Here is a 24,671-nt window from a genome sequence, read left to right as displayed (position 1 = left end):
CATTACACAACATATCATTACACAACATATCATAATACACAACATATCATAGTATACAACATATCATAGTATACAACATATCATAGTACACAACATATCATAGTACACAACATATCATTACACAACATATCATAATACACAACATATCATAATACACAACATATCATAGTATACAACATATCATAGTGTACAACATATCATAGTATACAACATAATTTATTATCATAGTATACAACAGATCATAGTACACAACATATCATAATACACAACATATCATTACATAACATATCATATTACACAACATATCATAATACACAACATATCATAGTACACAACATATCATAGTACACAACATATCATAGTACACAACATATCATAGTACACGACATATCATAGTACACAACATTTCATAGTACACAACACATCATAGTACACAACATATCATAGTACACAACATATCATATTATACAACATATCATAGTACACAACATATCATAGTACACAACATATCATTACACAACATATCATTACACAACATATCATTACACAACATATCATAATACACAACATATCATAGTATACAACATATCATAGTATACAACATATCATAGTACACAACATATCATAGTACACAACATATCATTACACAACATATCATAATACACAACATATCATAATACACAACATATCATAGTATACAACATATCATAGTGTACAACATATCATAGTATACAACATAATTTATTATCATAGTATACAACAGATCATAGTACACAACATATCATAATACACAACATATCATTACATAACATATCATATTACACAACATATCATAATACACAACATATCATAGTACACAACATATCATAGTACACAACATATCATAGTACACAACATATCATAGTACACGACATATCATAGTACACAACATATCATAGTACACAACATATCATAGTATTCAACATATCATAGTACACAACATATCATAGTACACAACACATCATAGTATACAACATATCATAGTACACAACATATCATAGTATACAACATATCATAGTACACAACATATCATAGTACACAACATATCATAATACACAACATGTCCTAGTACACAACATATCATAATACACAACATATCATAATACACGACATATCATAATACACAACATATCATAGTACACAACATATCATAGTACACAACATATCATAATACACAACATATCATAATACACAACATATCATAATACACAACATATCATAGTACACAACACATCATAGTACACAACATATCATAGTATACAACATATCATAGTATACAACATATCATAGTACACAACATATCATAATACACAACATATCATAGTACACAACATATCGTAGTATACAACATATCATAATACACAACATATCATAGTACACAACATATCATAGTACACAACATACCATAGTACATAACATATCATAGTACACAACATATCATAGTACACAACATATCATAGTACACAACATATCATATGAAAAGTACCACTGGGATTTCTAACAGAAAAATAGTGTTTGCGAGATAAAAATGAAATACTTTTACTTTCGTGGCCAAGCATGTTTACTGATGTTTATGTTAATCGGTGTCTCCTTGTCTCGTGATGCTGCACTATGTCGGTAGGGTGAAGACGCATTAGGGTGGTCAAATGATGTGAATTATGACATGTGGAGGCTATATAACACATGCTTAGTCGTAATTACGTGATAACCGAGTGGTGATTCCGAGATACTAAGTCGTAATAACAGATAACCGAGTCGTGATTACGAGATAACTAGGCCATGATAACATGACAACTTAGTCGTAATCACGATATAACTAGGTCGTTATTACGCGATACCTTGGTCGTAATCACGAGATTCAGAAATCGTATTCACTAGATAAATAAAGTCGAAATAACGAGATAAATAAGTCGTAATCAAGAGATTATCTTACCTGGCCGTGGATCAGATGTGTCGACCTTACCTGGGCGTGTATCAGGTATGTCGACCTTAATGACCGTATATCAGGTATATCGAACTTAACTGGCCGTATATCAAGTGTATCCAGCTTACCTGGCCGTGTTTCAGATATGTCGACCTTGACTGCAGTGTAACAGGAATGTCGACCTTGACTGACCGTGTACCAGGTATGTCTACCTTAATGGCAGTATTTAAGCATTGAACTGCTTTCATTTGGAAGTTATGGGCTGATGAATGCCAACTGGACAAAGGCAAATTTAATGTTGTGCGCTAGCGCTTCATGTTGAATTTGCCTTTGTCAAGTTGGCATTCATCAGCCCATAACTTCCAAATGAAAGCAGTTCAATGCTTATATTTACATTTGACAACGAATTTGAAAGACTATATCCAGGAATTTTACTCTGATAATGAATGAACAACTTATTATCGTCAAAGACGGAACAGCCTTTTCAACAGCCATTTTTCGTTATCGCCGACGTGACAATTATGACGTCACTATAATAATGACGTCATAATAAAGATTTGGAAGTTATGGACTCATAACTTCCAAGTGAGCTTGGTAAAGTTATATAGTGGGGCTGCAGTGTAAATGTAAATATATAAGGTATGTCCACCTTGACTGGCAGTATATCAGGTATGTCGACCTTGACTGGCCGTATATCAGGTAAATCGGCATTGATATTCCGTATATCATGTATGTCGACCTCAATTGCCGTATATCAAGTATTTCGACCATCTTAACTGGCCGTATATCAGGTATGTCGACCTTAATGGCCGTATATCAGGTATGTCGACCTTAATGGCCGTATATCAGGTATGTCGACCTTAATGGTCGTATATCAGGTATATCGACCTTAATGGCAATATATCAGGTAGGTCGACCTTGAATGGCCGTATATCAGGTATGTCAAACTTAACAGGCCGTATATCAGGTATGTCGACCTTGACTGGTCGTATATCAGGTATGTCGACCTTGACTGGCCGTTTATCAGGTATGTCGACCTTGACTGGATGTATATCAGGTGTGTCGAACTTAACTGGCCGTATATCAGGTATGTCAAACTTAACAGGCCGTATATCAGGTATGTCGACCTTGACTGGTCGTATATCAGGTATGTCGACCTTGACTGGCCGTATATCAGGTATGTCGACCTTAATGGCCGTATATCAGGTATATCGACCTTAACTGGACCTTTCGGATGTATTTCCTGTCATAGCTGCACAATTCGTGACACCAGTACACCCAGACACCCACATCATCTAATATATAGATTATCCGTCAGTATGTCTAGATATGTCAACATGGCGCAGTGGTACACCAGTCGCGGATGTTTCCGGCTAGGCGATTTACGTGCAGCAGGTTGCAATTCGAGGCCCGATGAGGGTATGGGTCAAATATTGTTCTCCTTTACAATTTGTGTTTCTATGTTTTATATTTGTCCACTTCTTCGTAAAGATAATTACATGTGTTTCCCCTTCACAACCAACCAACCAGCAGCAGGCTGTTCACTCAAATTGTAACGCAACAAGGTATTGGCGAAAACACTGGCTCATCTATATGAAGGTGGCCGAAGAAATGTATTATCAATCATTCAAGTCTTAGGTAAAGTTGGCAATAAAATTAAATAATTTGCAAAGACTAGTTTAAATAAAGCGCCACCAAGCTTGATATTGTCTGATTTTATCTTAATCATACTACTATATGTAGCCGCCGCCGCTGCCACCCTTAGTGCTGTATCTTTATATATCCTGGTCTAACGTATACTGTATATATAATATTAGTTTTTTTCTCATTGCATTATATTTGTTTAGTGGAACTTTACGTGCCAGGTGGGCGTGTCCCTTAATTGGAACGCTTACAAATAATATCGACTTAGACGAATGATATTAGGGAGTGGGCTAGGTACATCCTCCTACACACACTCCTCCCTCTCTCTCACACACACAATGTCTCCTCTCCCTCCCTCCCTCCCTCACACACAGTATCTCCTCCCTCCCTCCCTCCCTCACTCACACACACTGTCAGAGAAAGTGACCCCTCAGATAAGCCATAATAACCCGGACGTTGCCTTGATAAGGGAGTGTAATATCATAAGGAAGGTCCGGGGTACTATCGCAGTAGTGTCGTCCGTGGGGAAAAGGGAGGGGGAGGCACTAGGGAGGGGCCGGATATAGTCGAAGAGGTGTGGGGACCACACCGTTATACAATATAATGTGCACCAGCATGGCCAAATCTACAAGTTTGTTCATTGGTGTAAGCGATTACACAAAAAGTCGATCACTCATACTCGTTCGACAATAAATTAACTCATAGAACAGACACCAATTACACATCCGCTCTAATGGTTTATACCTCGTAACAACCGAGAAATCCTATGGGAAGCCTCAACACAGAATAAATCTAGAAACCTGATATATCTCAACTTTACTATTCAAATGAAATTCGACATGAATAGAGAAAAACTGTTGTGTTATGGGTGTAAAAGACGGGCCGAACGATATCTATTATACGGAGGCATTGTGACTATAGCCAGCAGCTCCACACCGACAGAGTCCTCCTCAATGTAATCTGGTCAGATAACAAGTGGACATAGCAAAGGAATGTATCCGTACTGGACCTGTGGAAAATAAAGGTGTGACGTTGATACCTTTATGTACTGTGATGTATCACGTGTACAAATAAAACAATTCTTACCTGTGATAGATAGGTGTTCTAATTAACAGTAAAAGTACTTGTTACCACCTGTTCAAAAGTACCTGTGTACTATATATACCACAAGCAATCTGAAAGGGTCATATTTATCTATATAAGGTCTGTCATATCAATGCACCAACCATGGTACTAATGTAGATCAATGATACATATGTACCTCTATGTAAAGTATATCACGATTAATACAAGTGCATGCATTTACCACATCAGGAAAAATAATGTATGTTGATTATGACGGTAGGTAGACAAAGAATGGATAGCTGAATACAGTTTGTATTCATATATAAAATAATGCTATACAACACAGTGGATTAAAACCATATCTTCATATGACTTTTTATTTCATTTTGTTTATTTATTTATTTATTTATTCACACACAAAACAGAAATGCACACACTTACAAAACAGAAACGTTTACACATACACAACAGAAATGTACACACATACACAACAGAAATGTACACACATACACAACAGAAATGTACACACATACACAACAGAAATGTACACACTTACACAACAAAATGTACACAAATACAAAACAGAAATGTACACACATACACAACAGAAATGTACACACTTACACAACAAAAATGTACACAAATACAAAACAGAAATGTACACGTGCACAACTGCAGGAACAAGAAAAACAGATGAAAGGAAATTTAATCAGTAACAATGTATAGGGTCAAGATAAAATCCTTGGTTAACTCCAGTAGGTCAGAAGTCAGAAATTGCCTTCAGTATCACCTTGTTTGTAAGGTGTTGAGGTTAATTACGTCCGTGACGTCCTTACCCCCGGGCACACATTCTATAACATCTCGTCATTCGATGATAACGTAGATGTCATTCGGTGATAACTATATCTATTATCGGTGTACTCATCAGAGACGTCTTTATATAGCACCGACACAAAACACATGTTATACTGACTTATACCGAGAGTTCCTAAGTCATCCGAATCACTCTCCTTAAATTATATTCGTCAGTTTGCAGGTTGCATTATTTAGTATATCGACATATACCTGCAACCCCCCCCCCCCCCCCCCCCCCACACACACACACACCCACACACACACTCACACACCCCAGCCACAATTAGCAGCTGGAACAATAGGCGGATTCATGTGCAGGCGGTAACTAACTCGGCCTTGAGGCACCTGTGGATACCCGACAACGGATGATGACAGTACCTACAGTCACAGTCCAAATACCTGTAACTACTTAAGGTATACTTACAGGTATTTGGACTGTGACTGTAGATACCATGCTCCGTTGACCATGACCGGTGACCAGCCGTAGGTCAGCAAACATAACTTGCCATGGGTATATTGTTTTTCTCATGCTCACGACTGCATAGGAATATCTAATATAATGCACCACGTGCCCCCCCCCCCCCCCCCCCCCCCCCCCCGCCAATTACTACTGATGACGATGTGTTGACACGTATGACGTATCAGGGAGACACGACAGGTTGGTATTTCAGTGACGTATTAGGGGAGACACGACAGGTATTTCAGTCCTTGATTTGCGGTGACAAGTGGACGATGCATGATCGAACGTACACAAGTCATTTATTTACTTTATCATCAACCCACGGCGATAATGTGGTGATAACGACATTGAAAAGTTTTGACATTTTACAAAGAGATATAAAATCTATATTCACTTGAGATCACATGGACTTGTATTGTACATTTTCGTTTTCTACTTTGATCAGAAACATGTACTAGGTTATATATATTTCTGCTGTTGTATATGTTTCTGCTTTGATATTGGTTTTTGATATCTTATTCAATGTTTTAGAAGTCCATAGTTATAAAAACTAAATGTAAAATGTACGCGTGCGTTATATTCCCCCCCCAAAGAATATGAAAATTAACAATTAAACTTAAAAATAAAACAACAACAAAAAAACAAAAAACAAAAAACAAAAAAACATGTCAAGTCGATTTGTACACTGTCCATTCCACTGCGACGAAAAGGAACCAAATTGGTATTTTAAACCTCCACACATAGTCGATGTGACCGACATTTTTTATATACATTGTCCATGTACATATATATATATTGGTAGAGATACACGGTCTGATTAGATAGTTAGCTCGCATGGCGATGTGATCATATCTATCGAGTAGCACGCGAGTTGTATATAAACTGTCCTAGGTATGATCATATATATACATTTCAAACTGAAACAAGGTGTGTGAGTTATACAGGTAAATAAACCGGTAGCTGAAATAGCACTGGGGCACCGCCCACCGAATAGCGTTCGTGTTTGTCGCCAGAGGTCGCTTCAGTTGGCGCACCTGTATCAGGTATACACATCGGGTGGCAGCCATTCCCTGCACACTCTGTTCGTTAAATTCACTCAAGTTTGAAAGCGGATTGGTGTTTCATAAATAAGAAGAGGGATATACATTTTTTCTCCTGTAATAAGTTGAATCCAGGGGATGATGTCACGGTAGTTGCCTCTGTAGGTAAGTTGTTTGTCGTTGTCTCGGACGGTGGCCAACAGGCATAACTGTAGCTGCCGCGCCTGGTGGTCAGCATCCGGTTTCTGTTTAAAGTGTAAGAGAGTAAGATGTAAACTTTGTAATTCCGTATAAACTTTCACCAGAAAATTGTACAAAGTCGCCTTGTGTAGCTGTTACTATACAGTACACGTGGGCTGTCCATCACACTTCACTGACCTTGTTTATATAATTTTGCGCGACAAATGCGTGCTCCGTGTTGTCCACATGCAGGAGTATTATTGCAGTTGACTGACAGTGCATGTCCCGGGAGGGGTGGACGTGATTTACTGAGGCTCACGTGTGACATTCAATGTGTGTATGTAAGGTGTCTGGTAATGTCACTTGATGGATGGGTGGTGTTTCCAGCTTTTAATTTGTATTTGTTAATGAAATTAACACATGTACAGGCACAGAGCGAAGTGGAGGGGGTGAAGTGGAGGGGTGGATATTTTTCTTGTGACAACCATCCACCATTTTAGGGTGGGGGGAGCCTGTGAAGGAGGGTCACTGTGTGGTCCAGTCCTGGTTGTTGAGACTTTGTGTTATTTCTGGATTGATGTAGAAGGTGATTGCACTATACATTGTTATTGAAATGTGTGTTGGTCTTGGGTGTTATTACCAAAAACATCTACGGCTTTGCTTAGTGGCATCATATATGACACCCTAATTTGCACTCATGGTGAAAATCAGTGCTAATTTGCTATCCCTAAAGTTTGAAATCTGTTAATTGTCCCTAGTCAGATAATTTTGTCTTAAAATCTTTATATTCCATACTTTTCCCTGTTGGAAACACCTGCTGGACCTCCTTAAACCTAATACACAATAGCCATACCAGTACTGATGAATGGTCTATAAAGACTTTTGAATTTGTGTTTTATACTATAAATCCTACCCAGTTGTCATCTTTCTCTTAACATTCTTTGCAGACATTTGTCTGATAAAACTTGAAAAAAATTAAAATATGACCTTGAACATCAGGAAATGCCAAAATTGAAATATAGAATAAAGTTACCAGGGCAATATGTAATTATGATACCATGTTTCACGTGTTTGTTCACTTAAATTTATTGGCCCTTGTAACCCAGTCTACACACTTCCAGAACTACTCGAGAGGCAGTTTACCTGCACAGGAATCCCACCTCCCCTGAAGGAAATTTGTACCTGATCAGATACTGTCACCACTGCCGTTTTATAGAGAAGCACCTGTGTACGGATGGCTATACAATAACTATATATTAATGATTGGTATTTATGCAGGAGTCTGTGTTTATATAGGCCTGTCAATGCCCTATCCATCAAACTACTCCCCGTTAGACCAGTGCCCCCTGACGCAGTATTGATGTTTTCCTACAGATTGAGCTTGTGTATATATAGAATAATAATATCCATGAGTGATTTTTTATGGTCGCAGTAAAACAAGATAATCGGTAAACAGTCCAGCAAGATCATTGTGACATTTATTCTGTAATTGATAAACAATCCTTCAAGATCATTGTGACCAAAAAATATCACCTTGAACATGAAAAATATGTATAGGGTAGATACATATGTATGTAATAGAATGCTCATTATAATATTAGACTTCATCAACAGAACAAAGGTTTCTGAGTCCTGGCCACCAATCTATTATTCCCCTTTGAATGATGTAGCTTCTAATCGCTAGGCTACATTAATTTACACACATTTCTGAAAATACTTTTCATCAATTTTTTTAGGGCGTAGATTAAGACACACACATATAATAAAATTCTTGGTATGTCTGCCAGACAAGAACATTGTGAAATTTCATCCTCTATTGCAGGTAGATCCTGTCCAGTGAGTTAAGATATTTCGATGCTATTAAAATGCATTGGCTGAGGAAGTAGATATTTCACATACTGTTAGGCCTGTAAAGATTAGCAAGGAAAAGTTGATATTATTTGCTTTTAACCTCAAGGGTCTTTGAATAAGGAGGATAAGCCTCACTTTATCAAACACGGTGTAAAATGCTATCCAAGGTGACTTCCTGTACGGATTAAATTATCGTTTACCACGCAGGAATGTTGAGTCATGTAGCCCCCCTTCTGCAATGTGTATTAATTGTAAGTTGGTTATATACCCTACTACAAATTTCACATCAATGTTTACAATTCAATTCACCTGGATGGCTCCCTTCACAGGTAAATAATGCATATTTCCGAGTCATTCATCTAGATTCAACAGTCACAACATCTTGGTGAATGGTGAGTTTAATTACTTTTAATACATATATTGTATGAAAATGCATTCATGTTTTAGACAAACAGCTGAAACCAAGATTTAAGATTTTTTTTTGAAAAATAATGAATTAATCAAGATGATATCATAGCTATATTAAGACACTGACAAATACATTGTAGTGTGTTGGGAGTGGTTGTAGGGACTAAGACACCAGGTATGTACATGTAACACTTATAATTTATTTACTCTCCCACTAACAATGATCGCACGTCTAAATCAAATGATAACGTTTCATTATGTCATAATTGGTAGCCTGTCAAACCTGACAGAAAATGGTGACCTTGCCATTGGGCACCATGATATCCTTGTAAATCGAGAATGCTGCAGCACAAGCTTACCATAGTATGTTATGGTTCTATATGGGAGGTTTCCTAAAGTATCGTTTTATGGCCTAAAGTTTATGTAAATATTGTATGGGTTTTGTTGTACCAATATCTTGGATAAAAGGTAGAGAAAAGGTTGCATGCTCCAAAAAACAGACAGTTATGTGGTCCATCTTAGAAGTAGACATTTTGGTGCGGAGCATGGGGTTTTTGGTTGAGACCGTGAGATTTTTGGTTGGATAGTTGGGACCATGGGATTTTTGGTTGGGACGATGGGGTGTTTAGAAGTGAAAACATGGCCACAGTCCAGTTATTTCACAAAACTTTCTTTTTTTCCCTCAAGGTATAACATATTTGCAAGAAGCACTGAGATCTTGTGAACATATGCTTACAAGTTTGCAACATTCCAAACTGGAGACCACTTTGCTCTGTTGTGTATGTACTTTTGCTGAATCATCGTTTGTAGAGAACGGTGGTGAAATTATGATACACATATCTGTTGATCAAAGCATCACATCATATGCTGCATCATGGTGGACTAAGAAATTATCCTTTTAAGGTATTTGTTCATCCAGGTATGCTGAACAACTAATGATAATGATGCTATTGCAAGGAAATCCTGGTATAATTATGAGGTGGAATGTATATGCATGGTTTCAATGGAATGTCAACAGAAGTTATTGACATAGGTAAATACACCAGTCATTTAAAATTTCATGTATGACGGCATTTATATCAGTATAGAAGACCAGTTGTTACATGTTAATATTGTAAAAAAGGATATCCTGTTAAAACTTAACCTGGTAGTCTAGTATCTAGTTCTGTAACCCAGAATACTCTGATGCTGAAACATCAGGCTGAATAACTATTGTTATCCCTGACTTTTCAACCACAAGCCTTGGTATTAGTGCCTACTTTTTTTCACTGATTAGACACCCTATTGGTACTGTGTGAAGGATGATAGATTTGCAGTGTCTCCATCTGTCTTTCTTTTAGCAGCTCTAGGGCCTTCTGAATCTTCTACACTTTTTGTAGACCTGCCGAATTGTTGCCCAACTAATTGATTGATTGACAACTGAATTGTGGAATGCCAGGTGTTTTTAAAGTCTGGTCTTGTAATCCACACAATATGCAGAGTTATAGCCCTTGGTTACCATGTCGCTTAGCTGGGGTATACCTTGTTATAGAGCACTACTTGGGATTGCAGTGTTGTGTACATGTAAGAGAATACAGTCCCATCCTTTCTGTTGACCTACAGAATTGCATGCTTATTCTCATTTTTGGTGACAAAAGTTAAATCAACCCAGAGCTGAGGGATTATGCATTGCTTGCAATACTCTGTTTTTCTTTGAAGAGTACATTGTTATGCTGGATATACCTTTATAGAATTGTTCTGAAAAAAAGAAAAAAAATTATACTGTATATTTTTTTTAGCATCAAAAGCAGTGCGACAACTGCTCATATATAGCTGCTATATAAGAAGACAATAAATATAGCAAATGCAGCCGTGTGTGTATGTAAACTTGTTTGTAAATCTTTTGTGTAAAGTGTTGTTAATGTGCATTTAATGCCTGTACCTGTTTCTTAGACTGCTATGTGCATTTAATGCCTGTACCTGTTTCTTAGACTGCTAGTAATGATTGACCCAGATACCAACAGGTACAACCTGTACAGGGTAGGAAAGAGGTGGGGTTCACCTGATCTCGAGGGAACCTGTCAATGTTATGGAATGTAGGTAGTGTTAAAAATACACATTATCCTTTTAAGCTATACTGTACGTATTGGAGTGTGAAACCTTAGTACATTGGTATCCCACTACCAAAACAAAAGACGTGACCCAAAAAACCCACAATGTAGATGTGCGATATATACCCGATAATGTGTGTACGCTAGCTAGCTGGGACAGTCATCACAACACACATACATTGTATGTCCTATGTTAAATATCTCCGCTAAACATGTACAATGTACTAAGATTAAATATCTCGGTTAAACTTTTGAAATCTTCACTGACAAGTTTTTGTTATTGAAGCATATCTTTGTAAACCAATCAAGTGTAGAAATTCTATTTAAATGTATAGTTGAATTACTATAATATCTTTAGCTGTATATAAAAACAGTTGAAATTTCATACTGTAGCTCGTACACCTATAAGAACTATGCATATAAGATATCTTTCACTTTAACCTTGAAAAGGGTGAGTGATCAGCGACAACATACCTGACACAGGTAGATTTACTTACAATCTGTGTACTACGAACAAAACGGGGTTCTTACCTTATATGTAAATTACAATTTTATATGCATAACTGTGGAGAACATTTGGGAGATTGTGTAATGGAGTGATATATAAGACAGCAGTTGGAGGCCTGATACTGCATCTGCTGATGTTGAAAACACAACAATGACATAGATTTATTGTACCTACAAACCTCAAGGTCACACAGCATGTCGCACTGAATGATGTACATGTTAAAAAACTGTACAAGATTTATTCAAGTTGCAAATATATTTTTTTGGTGACCTGTCTGGGCATACCGTACATTAATTGTAACTCGAGGGAGTTCTGCATCTTAGCAAAGGATATTTTCACAAATAAAAAGCATAGTGATAAATCAGATATTTTATGCAAATATGTTTTAATATCAAAAATTGTAATATACATGTATAATAAAAAAGATGCAAACAGTAATGACAAAACATTTATGTTTAGAAATTGTTTTAACTTTCTTTGCTCAACTAGCTGGTCCTTACTACATACAGACACGGAAGTTCAACCCTTCATTATAAAGGGGTCCCCCATCACACCCAATACCATCTCTGTAAAGAATCCCACCTCACCCCTAACACACAGTGTGGCAGGTCACTGGATTTCAAGAGGCGAAATATTTCTCAATGATAAGGGGAATATTTATTTACATGCTGGCCTGTATCTGCCGATCTAGTCATGCCTGGGGTGGTGTTGTTCTAGATTTGTCAGCAGCACTTTGTCAATGTAGGCCCTGTCGGCAGTGTGCAATGTGTACAAGTAGTGATTAGTAGTGATTAGTGTACATATGGGGACTAATCTAAAAATCAAGGTGATACTACAAACTAGCTAAGGTAAGTACTTCTTATTACTTAGATGGGAAACTCCCTTTAGGTACAGTTACATGTATTGACAATTAAACCTTATACAGCAATACCTTAGATGGGAAACCTTCGATGGGAAACTCCCTATAGGTATACAGCAAGGACTTAGATGGGAAAACTCCTTATAGGTATATTTATATATATTGACAAGCCTTATACAGCAATACCTTAGATGGAAAAAAAACTCCTTATAGGTATAATTATATATATTGACAAGCCTTATACAGCAATACCTTAGATGGAAAAAAACTCCTTATAGGTATAATTACATATATTGACAATTAAACCTTATACAGAATTAGCAATACCTTATATGGTAAAACTCCCATTAAGTATAATTACATGTATTGACAAACCTTATACAGCAATACCAAATAAGGTAGGATGTGAAGACATTGTTATGTAGTACTTTTACTGAACACTTAATGATAAAAAAACCGGTTAAGTTTTTTTCATTTCAGTTCGGTTTTGACTGTCAATTAAATGTTTTAAATCTTAGTCATCATACCCTGATCTAAGTTTTGACCATATGCATACTTTTGTGTGGGGGTATAGATAAGTCTTCAGTATTTAAATCCATGGCGCATATCCTCACAATCTTGAAAAGCTGTGGACAGCTACAGATTACAATCTGCTTTGTGACAGGATCAGTTACTGTATTTGGACATGATTTAAAGTTTTAATACTGGACTGTCTGAATGGTAGCTTCTTGATCAAAAACCTATCTGGACTGATTATGATTGTAAATCGGTTTTGCTCCTATCTGCCAACAAACAAAACTAGATTTTTTTTACTTAAAGTAAATATGATGGCTTTCTGACCAAGTACATTGATGTGCGACTTAGCTGGACTACAGAATATTTAAATAGTGGTGTTTGTGCCCCAGTATTTTGACCTGAATTTTAAATAAAAATCGGATTTCAATTGTGTCCGAACAAAACTGGACTGTACAAAACTGTTATTCAGCCGAATTATTATGATATCTCAGATGCAGCCCTGCCCTAACCTTTTATAACTATTAACTAATATGTAAATGTTCACAGATGTGATCAACGCAGGGACGAGATTTACTGACATAATGTAGTAATTGTACCATCTATTTCCTCTGTAGAACAACTCGTAATACTGTATGATAATGACAAATGGTGGTATGTTTCATAAATCGGTGGTCAGTTTTTGTGATGTATAGATGTAACACTTTATAACAACTGACAGGTAGACTTTAGTGACCAGGTTAGGAAACATAAGTAGGTATGTGTCGGGCACAAAGCCTGACTGTGTCATTACTGACAGACTAGACATACCTCCTCATACATCACCAACTGTCCAGGCCGGTCTGACTTCTCCCAACATTAACCACAGGCTTTTTTTTTTTTACATTTTGAAGATTCATATGTTGACAAGAGACCAGAGTAGGTAAACTTGTCAGAGCCAGGGTGGGGGTGTGGTGGGGGAGGGGTGGATGTCAGTGTGGGTGGGGGGGGGTATGTCTGTTTTATATGGCCAATGGTTTATACTTTGTTGGTTGTTGGCATGGTTTATGATCTCCTATATATCACAAACTTGTGTTGAGAGTGGTCAATGGTCCCGACCAAAGGGCGGGGCAGCTCCCTCTGGTGAGTAAAGGTAAACAACAAAGCAATGTACAGAGATCAGTTGTCTTTACCTGTCTGTGAACATGTAGGGAATCAATGGCAAAGTTTTCATATGTTTTCCTTGTGGAATTAAAACCACTGTTGGAACATTTTAAAAGTGTAGTTCCATATATCAAAAGTACTTATAATAATAACACAGTAAGTATTGGATAACTAGATGGAGGAATTTTATATTGTTCTCAGAAAATGTTTATTTTCAGTTTTTTTTAAAAAAATAAGCATAAACAAATTTGGGATAGTTTAGCAACTTCACAATGACTTGGGAAATTAAAAGTGAGATGATCGATGATGGCAGAGGAAACGGACCTAGTAATTACCAGTTCTAGGGTATCGGCCAGTTGCATTGGAAATGTTGGAAGATATGTAAATATAATTAGATTAAATGTATTACTCGGCAAACAGGTGAGCAAATTCCATGCTGTTTAATGTGCCTGTTTCTTCACAATTGAAGTGACAAATTAGAATTCTGAGCGTGTATAATACATTTTTAGGTATTTTCAACATTGGAACCACTGGTGTCAGAGGAGTAGTGTGGTGTGGTATTATAATAAAGTTTCGCTTTAAATAAACCATATTTATCAGCTGGAATTTGATGAAATTCTTGTTTGACTGAATTGTTTCAGAGTTGAAGGAATCTAGGACTAGATAGGTTTAATAAAACAGGTGGTAAAAACGATGATGACAAGGCTGTCTTATCCACGACATTCCTTTACAGTTCCTACATACTTGTCATATTTTATCAATGGTCTTTGTAGTGCTTTCATCCATGAATTGTGTCTATGGACATGAAATAAGATAAATGTATTCATTGGGTCACTGGCTTGGTAAATCATGATGTGGTCTCCGATCCCAGCTAAAACGGTGGGCCATTTATATTCAACATACCAGTAACCTGTGTGTGTTGATATAGGGATGACAGCTTGCCTATATATATAATGTTTTAAATGTATAGGTGTCTACATTTGTAATAGATACTTATTATATGGAAATGTAATAAATATCCACAAATTAATGGAGATTTTATGATAATTAACATTTTACCTTGTCCTTTGTGGACATTTAATTAACAAATGAGAATCTATAATGATAGTATTTAAATTTTACATTTAATGCTAATTTATAACCTAGAATAATCACTTTGCAAATATTTACACAATCACAGAAGCTTTGCCTGTTTAAAGGTGGATTAAGAAATGTCGTATTTCTGATACAGTGACCAAACTGTCAATATTCCATGCTGTATGAATGCATACCTGACCCCCCCCCCCCCCCCCCCCCCTGACGCCCTGATGCCCCCCTCCCCCTTATTAGTTCATATTTTAGACCCTAGTTTAGACACAAGTTATCAATAAATCTTCATTTTTTTTTAAATTTTAAAAATCCAATTTGTCTAGAAGAAAGAGCAGCATCAGTTATTTACTTTAAGGTATTAGAATATACCCTTTATAGCTTGCTGTTCAATGTTGAAAACACATATCAAAATATAGTCAATATACAGTAATATTGTCTGGCATAGCCCTTCTTTTACCACTACTTAATACCTGTCATTGTCTAGGCAAAAACTGTGAATGATCATTTCTTGCATGTCAGGAAATGTTCATCAGGGAAAACATGATGTTTACTGGTACTGTTTACCAGTAATTCTGAAGTAATATTAGAATGGAGAACACTGACCCCTATGACCTGTACAGGTAACACTGGTGAGACGTCCAGCGGGATTATGAGTGATAGACTGTGGTCTCGTTTATGTATTCTAGGTCAGTTATATAGTATTGATGTTATAAGAAGGAATGTTTACGTATAATATGTTCTGTGTATAAAAGAAAAGTCTTTATGTACTACACAGGTTCTTTGTTTACATGTTTTACCTGCTTAAGTTAAACCTGTGAGGATCTCTTATTACAGGTGTCAACAGGTAGATGAATTGGAATGTTAGAAAATAGGAGTTACTTCTATTTCAGATAAATGTCTTAAGCAGGTGCTTTTCTCTTTTCTGATGAGTTACACGCTTTGTGTTTGTAAAAAGCAAACTAGCATAAACAGAAATTTGAATTATAGTAACTTCATTCAGTGTGAAATTAGTGTAGGAGACAGGTTTCTTCATTATTGTGAGTGTGCAATTGACTCTGTGAAAGGTCGGCAGGAAAGGTCACCGAGACAATATCTAAACCTGTAAGGTAAATCACAGTATAATTATATCCTAAGTACTGCTTTATACTATAAACGGTACTACAACGCTAGTCAGGTTTAACCGCAGTCCTAATAATACTCTGGAATATGTCTGATTTTAACAGAAACAATTTGGCACTCGGTCAATACCACATTGTGTATTATAGCCTGTAAGGTCGGATTGAATTTCAAAACAACATAGCATGATTTTAGATTTGATTGAGTCCATAATCTGTCTCGGTATGTGTTCTTCAAGAAGGAAATCTTTGTGAGCTCACTAGATTGTCAACACTCAATGTGAGGTACTGTGTGATTTGATTGCTGGTCTTTAGATTTCTGATCCGGGTAGGTTGGTGTGTATCTGGGAGTGTATAAGTTACAACCACCGATATGACTCAATATTGACATTGGCCAGGGTTTATTGGTCAATCGTTACAGCATTGCACTGATTAACAATCCTCGTAAGATAAACACCCTGGACCTTTATATTTAGATAATCATTCGTCGTTATTTTAGTCCACTGGCATCTAGATTAAAAATTGTTTATTGTATGCAAACAGATGTGATTGGTGTAAATATGATCGTGAACACTGAACTGGACTTAAAAAGACTTTTCAAACCGGATATCCTGTTACTTTCTACCCTGGTGTATCAGGATAAATATGGAAAGAGAATCATTTTCAGAGCTCCAGTACACAATAGGCAGACGTCGATCTCCAAATGAGTGTGATCTGGTCGCTGAAATGTTGAAAAAGTCCAATATAGTGCTCCCATGTCTGCAAAAAGAATGTTCCTTCTTTGCCATCAAGAAGCCATTCCGATGGCACTGAAACAGAACACAAAGGTTGATGATAAGAATAAGCTTTTATCAGAGAGAACAAGGAATGCAGTTCTATAACCAACGCTCACTGTTATCCAGTTATCGAAGAGTTACCCAATCAAGATCTGCTGTGGTACATCATTCCTTACCCTAGTCAGTTGAAAACTACTGATCTGATAATACTGTTATTAGATGTTAATTAGTGATAAGGATTTGCATCATCGATTTATAATGGACAGAACAAAAACTAGGGCGGATTAAATTGATGCTGTATTCAGATAGCTATTGATCTCATAGTGAAAATTCATTATCCATGGCCTTGTTAGAAAATACATTCTGTGTGTTTGTAGTGTATGAAGCGAATCCATTTACCTGGCTAAAAATCATTACCTGTAACAATAGGCCTCAGCTGTTTTATGATAGGAATCTTGATGGAATCAAAATGTAAATGTACCATAACTTTTTAAGATGGATGCTGACTGATACAGGGGTAGGGTCCTAAATGTGGCTGACAGCAGTTACAGAGGGATTGAGAACAATGATAAGTCATCAAGACTGCAGCAGTTGAAGAGGGATTGGGCCTTAAAATGAGGCATGTGTCATATGGTCTAGATTGATGCTGGCTATATACAGGTTTTGGGCCCTAATCATGATACAGATGACAACTACAAAGGGATGTTGCTGCAATGACCATAAGAATATCCAGATTGACATAATGTGATGTCTGTGATACAGATTTGGGGCCCTATTCAGGCTCATGACAATGAGGCTGCAATATTAAGCCATCTGTTTTTGCACCAAGATTGACTTTGGTATATTGACAGGTATCGGAGTCCTATTCAGGATGATAACAATTATGTTGGCCGTGATGCAGGTTTTGGGCCCTAATAAGGCTGACAATGTACCTACAGACAGTTAATAGTAAATCAATACAAAACCAGGGCTACAGCAAAAAGTGTTTGCCTTTAATTAAATGTAATTCATCATCTACACAGGTATTGGAGCCTCTCTAAAAAGCTACCTTGCAACAGATGGTGAACTCTTCGTGTGCTACCCCTACAACTTAAGTGTTGTAAAAATAGGAGCATACATTATGTATGTGTCCATATAGTTCCTACTGCACTAAAACATATCACTACGAAGGGTTTGGTGTACCAGGATGGCTCGGAAGGTTGCTGGGTCATCAATTGTTGGATTATGTATGCTTCATCATGATGTTAATCTAATCACTCGGTGTGAAACAATATGTTGGTCTACATAATTCATGTTTTTAGGTGTCGGATCACATGCACATTATATCAGAAAATATTCCTTACCAATGGACTTAAACTCCTCAAACCATTAGTTGTTAATGACCTTTTGTTGTGTCTTTCAAACTGTCTATAGTCCCATGTATTTGCCGAGAATGTCCCGAGGTAATTGCTTGGCAATGACAAATGCTGATAGATAGCATTTTAACCCTAACCTTGATAGAGAAATATATTACCATGAGTACTTCTTAACTTCAGGCACTATCAGATCAGTTTTCTGATGACCGAGAAGAGTGAAAATATGGTGCGTTTTGTTTTTGTGAAAAACGATATGTTTCAAATGTGATACTGTTGCATGTGTCTCATTGTCCATTACGCTGCCTACCTGTAATGATTTACCTATCAAGTTTTCCAGGTACAGGTAAACCATGAAATGAATCAGTCGTTTTTTTAGGTATATATATAATCTTACATTTTCGTAAGCATCGTCATTCTGTCAACAAATACTAAAATCCTTTTCATAAAAGTCACAAATATTTCTGGAAAGTGTAAGAAGTTTCAGTAAAGTTGCCAGGTAACATATTTATCGGGCAATATTAAAGCTCATGTCTGGTTGTTATTAGCCCAGCCATATCTATCACAGTTCAGTAAAATGTAAACAAATGCTGCTCATTGTCCCTGCTATAAGCCAGCCCCTATTTGTCAATGTTGTCACAGGCTCTATTCTACATTTACTTGTCACGAATTCCATATTTGAGGTATGGGTTTACCTAAGTAAGGCAATGTGTTGCGTTTAAATGTATGTCACCCTCACTCTGACCTACATTTTGACCTTTGACCTGCATCAGAGAAAAAAAAGTGTCCTGACTCCTACACTAGCTTCTTGTCACTGGAACTTCGATCTACATACTGACCTTTGACCTACACCAAGAATTTTTTTTGTTCAGGTTCTTATCTCCAACACTACTTGTCACTGGAGCTCCATACTTATAGGGCATGGGTTCACCTTTTCGGGTGGTCATGTATCAAAATTAGGCCACTTGAACCTACATTTTATCTTTGACCCATGAATTCATCATCTGTGCATTCTTTGCATATAAATTCATGTGTTGGAGAACTAATTCCTTGCATTGTCTTGTTAGAGGATAAATTGGTACTGGCATATAAAGGGCTACATTTGTATTTTGATGAAGAAATTAAGGTAACAGATCTGGAGTAGTCTACATTAGACCTGATAAGGAGTACATTAAATTCACTGCTCGGTGGATATCATTATTTGGAGGAACATGATAAGTATTGCACAAGCTTTAATGTTCATGTGAGCACCTTAATTTTGCAGATGAGATTTCAGCCTCATTTGCAAATGACCAAATGTTGTTAGATCTTGTGTGTTAAGTGTATTGATTGTCTGTAATTTTGGGATGTGAGGATATAAAGTTAAGTGTTCTTATACAGATTACAGATTTTTTTTATAATGAGTATCTATCATATAAGTCAACGCAAATCATTAGATAAAATAATAAAATCCTTCATCATTAATTTTATATTATAAACAGAGTTCTGCACACCTATCACATGACTGCAAGGTCATTTTTGTCACACTGTAGTGTCCTGAACTGTCTATATGTTTATATATAGGTTGACATTCAAACATTAAATGGCAGAAATGTTGCAGTTCATGTACTAGCATTTGAAAGAAACAATTCTACTACCAATGCTATTATATACAGACATATTTTTGTACTGGTTGTTTGATATTTTAAGCAAGGATTTCAGAAAGGATTAGTAAAATTTAAGGAGGCTCATGTGAAGAGTTGATTTTTGAGGAGGGAATCCAAAAGACATCACATTTTGCCCAGTTGTAAAACATAGATGTCTGGGACATTCAGGGCCTTATTTCACTATTGAGAGTCAGGATACAATCAACATGTGGTTTGACAGCTAAGGGCAAGGTGCCCTAACCTTTAATTGATAGATATATGTAGCTTTTAAGGATCTCTTAAAGTTTTTCAAGATATTTAAGTCTTTTTGCTGGCCTGACAAGCTGCATGCATGAGTAGCTACTGGTTTTATATACCTGTATAAATACCTGTATCCACCCTATATCCTACAGACTGTACACTGAATAGCTTTTCACGGGTCAACTACTTGGATATTTATAACTTCAATATCATACTTCAGGTCAAAGCTTCCATTATGATGGAAAACTTCAGTACATTTATCTTAAGCAGAAAAGAAGATTGTGTATCAGTTGGTCACCTTATGGGTCTGTATATATACATTTTGTAAATATATACATTTTATTCGGCTGGAGTGTTGAAGAATTATGGTAATGCTGTTCCACATGCGATATCTAGATATTAGAGAAGAGTTACAAAGAGGTATTTTAATATGCCTGGTGTATATTGGTAAAGCATTTATTCAAAGATTGTTTTATTCAGTACACTGGGTTAAAGAACATACTGTTATAGGTCATTTGTATTGATTATCACTAATATGGAATAATATAATTTTCTCCACATGAAAATTTCCTTCAAATTGAACAAAAACATGTTGGAAGTAACTTGATCATATAAGAGGTATTCAGGCCAAACTGGTTATTGATAACTGTGAGCTAAATTGGCATCAGACTTCTTAAAAACCCATACATTTCCAGTTTGGCTTATACACCCATTTTTGATTATTTAGATGTGCTAAAAAATGACTAATTTACCATTGAAAATATAGGAATGTTGTTCAAAATTAGAATGTTTTAACATAAGTTAGCTATATTATTTCAAAACAATGTGATGTCCAAGCATCTCAGACTGCCATGAAAAGGCAAAATGCATTTGAAAACAGAATGAAAATGCCCCTGGCATTATGAAATTATCACCTTTCATGTTAAAGACTTTTCGACTGTTATTTTCTGGGACTATCTCCACTGCTACTGACGGACTTATAATTGCAAAACCTATTGATTTGTTGGGTGATACTTGAGGTCAAAGGTCAAGAAGTATTAGTTAGATTGCTGAGACCTCTTGAGTTATCGATTTGGTAGTCCTTATAAACCCTGATAGCCTATTTTGTGGGTAGGGGCTTGACTACTATTTTAAGATGATGTATGATTTGATGTATTAACTGGTAGGTGAATTGCCTAGAATCTAAGCTGACTTCAAAGGATCATGACAAAACTGATTTAAGGTAAAAAAATGAAGGTCACAATGAATCAGACTTGAGGTAGGAATGTAATATTATTTTGGAAGAACCTTGAAGTGAACTGAGCTGCAGCTATAATGTATTGTAACTGTATCTCTGACAGTGAAACCAGAGCTTAAATATTTATAGCCTGTATTGTGTTCCAATTATAACATCTCAAGATTTTTTAGCTGAAACGGGACTGTAACTGAAAGTCAGGGTCAAAGTGAATATGGCAAATTCATTGCAAGTCAAGGTCAAGCAAGGGATCAAAATCCAAATAATGGAAGTAGGCTTTATGCATGACTTAACAGGCCAGTATTTTACATGTTTGTCAATGATAAACCTCATTCAGTAACTTTGTGCCTGTGCTATTACTTGTGAGAATGTGTGCAGTATTAGGACACAGCCCTCTATCAGCGGACTCCTGATCCTAGACCGACTCTGATAGTAGTATTGTACATCTATTTGTTATTTAATGTAACACAGACTGCATTGCCATGTAACATGCAATAATGTCCCTGTACAAAATTAAAGTGACTGACTTTTATTTGTTAACATGCGTGACATAATGTCATTTGAACAAAATATATGTGAAAATCCACACCTGCACTTTCAGAAACTGGAGTAATTATATCCTTGTATTTCATTATACTCTGTTGAGCCTTACCATGGGACCATGTTGTATAGCTATAGATCATCTAGGGTGAATGTTTAACCTCACAGTAGTAAATGTTCTATGATTTCCAGCTTTCCTAATAGAAGTTAATGTTGGCTAGAACCGAGACAGGTATTCAGTAGGCCTTCCTGGTCGGACATCACACAGGTGCAACATGAATTGGTCAGATTAGACAGGATGTTGGAATATACATGTAGTAGCTTCTGTTAGAAGCAGATGTAATAGGAAAAAATCAGAATGTTCAGGTTTTGGATGCAAAGATACAGCAGAAAAAATATAAATTTATACAGAAGAAAAATATTCAGTATATAGAGGCAGCAATACAAGAGCTACTATTTTTGACAATGGTAGACATGTGTTTTCAGTTTAAACCTTAAAAATTCTCTACAGATTTCTATGAGGAAAAGATAAATGTCATGGGTATTTTTCTCTTCTAGATGGAATAGCTGTCCTCGTTGACCTACAAGACTAGGACATCAGCGATGGACATTCAGAACTTTGAGAAAGGGCGTATAAAAGCCCTGCAAGATGAAAGAGTATATATACAGAAAAAGACCTTCACAAAATGGGCCAATGCCTTTCTGGAAAAGGTGAGTTGACTTTAATCTACAACAGTTATGGCAGGTGACCTTTTGGTCAGAAATAATCTTCAAATTATGTATTGACCTTAGAACATGTCTGGTTAAAGTTCGTACAATTTGTAAAAAATGTCCCCCAGCATTGGTATAGATGCCGTACTTAAACCACCTTAGCTGTTGATCTGACATTAAACAATACATCATTGGTAAGAAGCCGTCCTTAAATGCCCTTAGATGTTGTTTAGACATTAAACAATACAAAACTACTGGCAAGTCCAAGTTGATATAAATGTCATAATTGATTTTCTGTCCGGGAAATGTTGAAGCAATTTTACTCAAACTGATAATGTCGATAGAAAAGAGAAAATTAGGATGAAGACCAGCTAGCAATATTGAAAAGGTTGTTGATAGTCATAGCTACTCCGGAACAGTGACATTTTCAGTACGGTCGACATTTGTAAATTTAAAAACTCAATCACCCCTTTAGCAGTTCATGTTTAAATCTGATATTTCAAACTCTCTTTTTATTGCAATGTTTATTCATGATTCCAACAATTTTAAATATGACAATAGTTACAGTATATTATAATAATACCCAGTACAGAGTTTGGGGGTTAGTACTCTGGAACCAGAGAACCTGTCTGTATATGTACAGGGATAATCTAGGAGGGGCCTCTAGGTTCTGAGCACCTTGGAATTGAAATTGCCACAGCCCTATTTTCCGCTTTCTTCAAATTTCAAGTAAAAGATGCTGATTGTTTTTGATATGACTGAGATTGTTGATATATTGGGTCTTTGCTCTGTTTAATGATCCTCTTGCGGAGGCTAATGATTCTCTACCGAGGGTTTTCCAGCACTTTACTACAGATGCACCAGGTAACATTTCTGTGACAATATTGTGTCATTTATTTCCCCCGATATTTACTCTGGAAGCTCAATTTAAATCATCTTCAAAGGTAGTAGGAAGTGTTAGGCTACATGCAGCGGGTTGTTAACAAAGCTAGCATCTGACTCCAACATCACCTTTAAGCTTGTCAAATGCCTGTGTATTAACGGTAAACCAGAGACCTTTGAAATCTGTCTGCCCTACGCAGATAAGAGATACCTGAAGATACCTGTAGATGTTTTAGGTATGTCAAGTACAGGTAGAAGTTTGTCACAAGGGATGTCTGTGTTTTGTGACATGTTTTACAAATTAACATATTTGGTAGTATCTAAAATCTTACAAATTGAATACATTATATGGAAGTTGGAGTAAGACCACACTGGTGTTTGAAGTGGCCTTGTTGCAGTGAATACCACCTTCATGGAGTGCACAGGTTGTGAATATGTTGGCTGCCCATGCTATTTGTTGAAACATGTGTATCATATATCATTCTAATGCACTTGTAATTTATAATG

General features: G+C 36.5%; 1 protein-coding gene across 7 annotated transcripts in view; it reads left to right on the top strand.

Annotated features, from left to right (window-relative positions):
• The first annotated feature begins 7,029 nt into the window (after positions 1-7,029).
• LOC117323996 (spectrin beta chain, non-erythrocytic 5-like) overlaps positions 7,030-24,671 on the top strand; it is a 119,855-nt gene continuing 102,213 nt past the window's right edge. For all 7 annotated transcript variants that reach the window (XM_033879577.1, XM_033879576.1, XM_033879574.1 and 4 more), the window contains exons 1-2: positions 7,030-7,192; positions 23,130-23,282. In XM_033879577.1, the coding sequence (XP_033735468.1) occupies positions 23,175-23,282 (108 nt within the window). In that variant the 5' untranslated portion in view covers positions 7,030-7,192; positions 23,130-23,174. The remainder of the gene's footprint in view (positions 7,193-23,129; positions 23,283-24,671) is intronic.

This window comes from Pecten maximus, chromosome 3 (assembly GCF_902652985.1).
Source record: "Pecten maximus chromosome 3, xPecMax1.1, whole genome shotgun sequence".
Lineage (NCBI taxonomy): Eukaryota > Metazoa > Mollusca > Bivalvia > Pectinida > Pectinidae > Pecten > Pecten maximus.
This window is presented reverse-complemented; position numbering and strand designations above follow the sequence as displayed.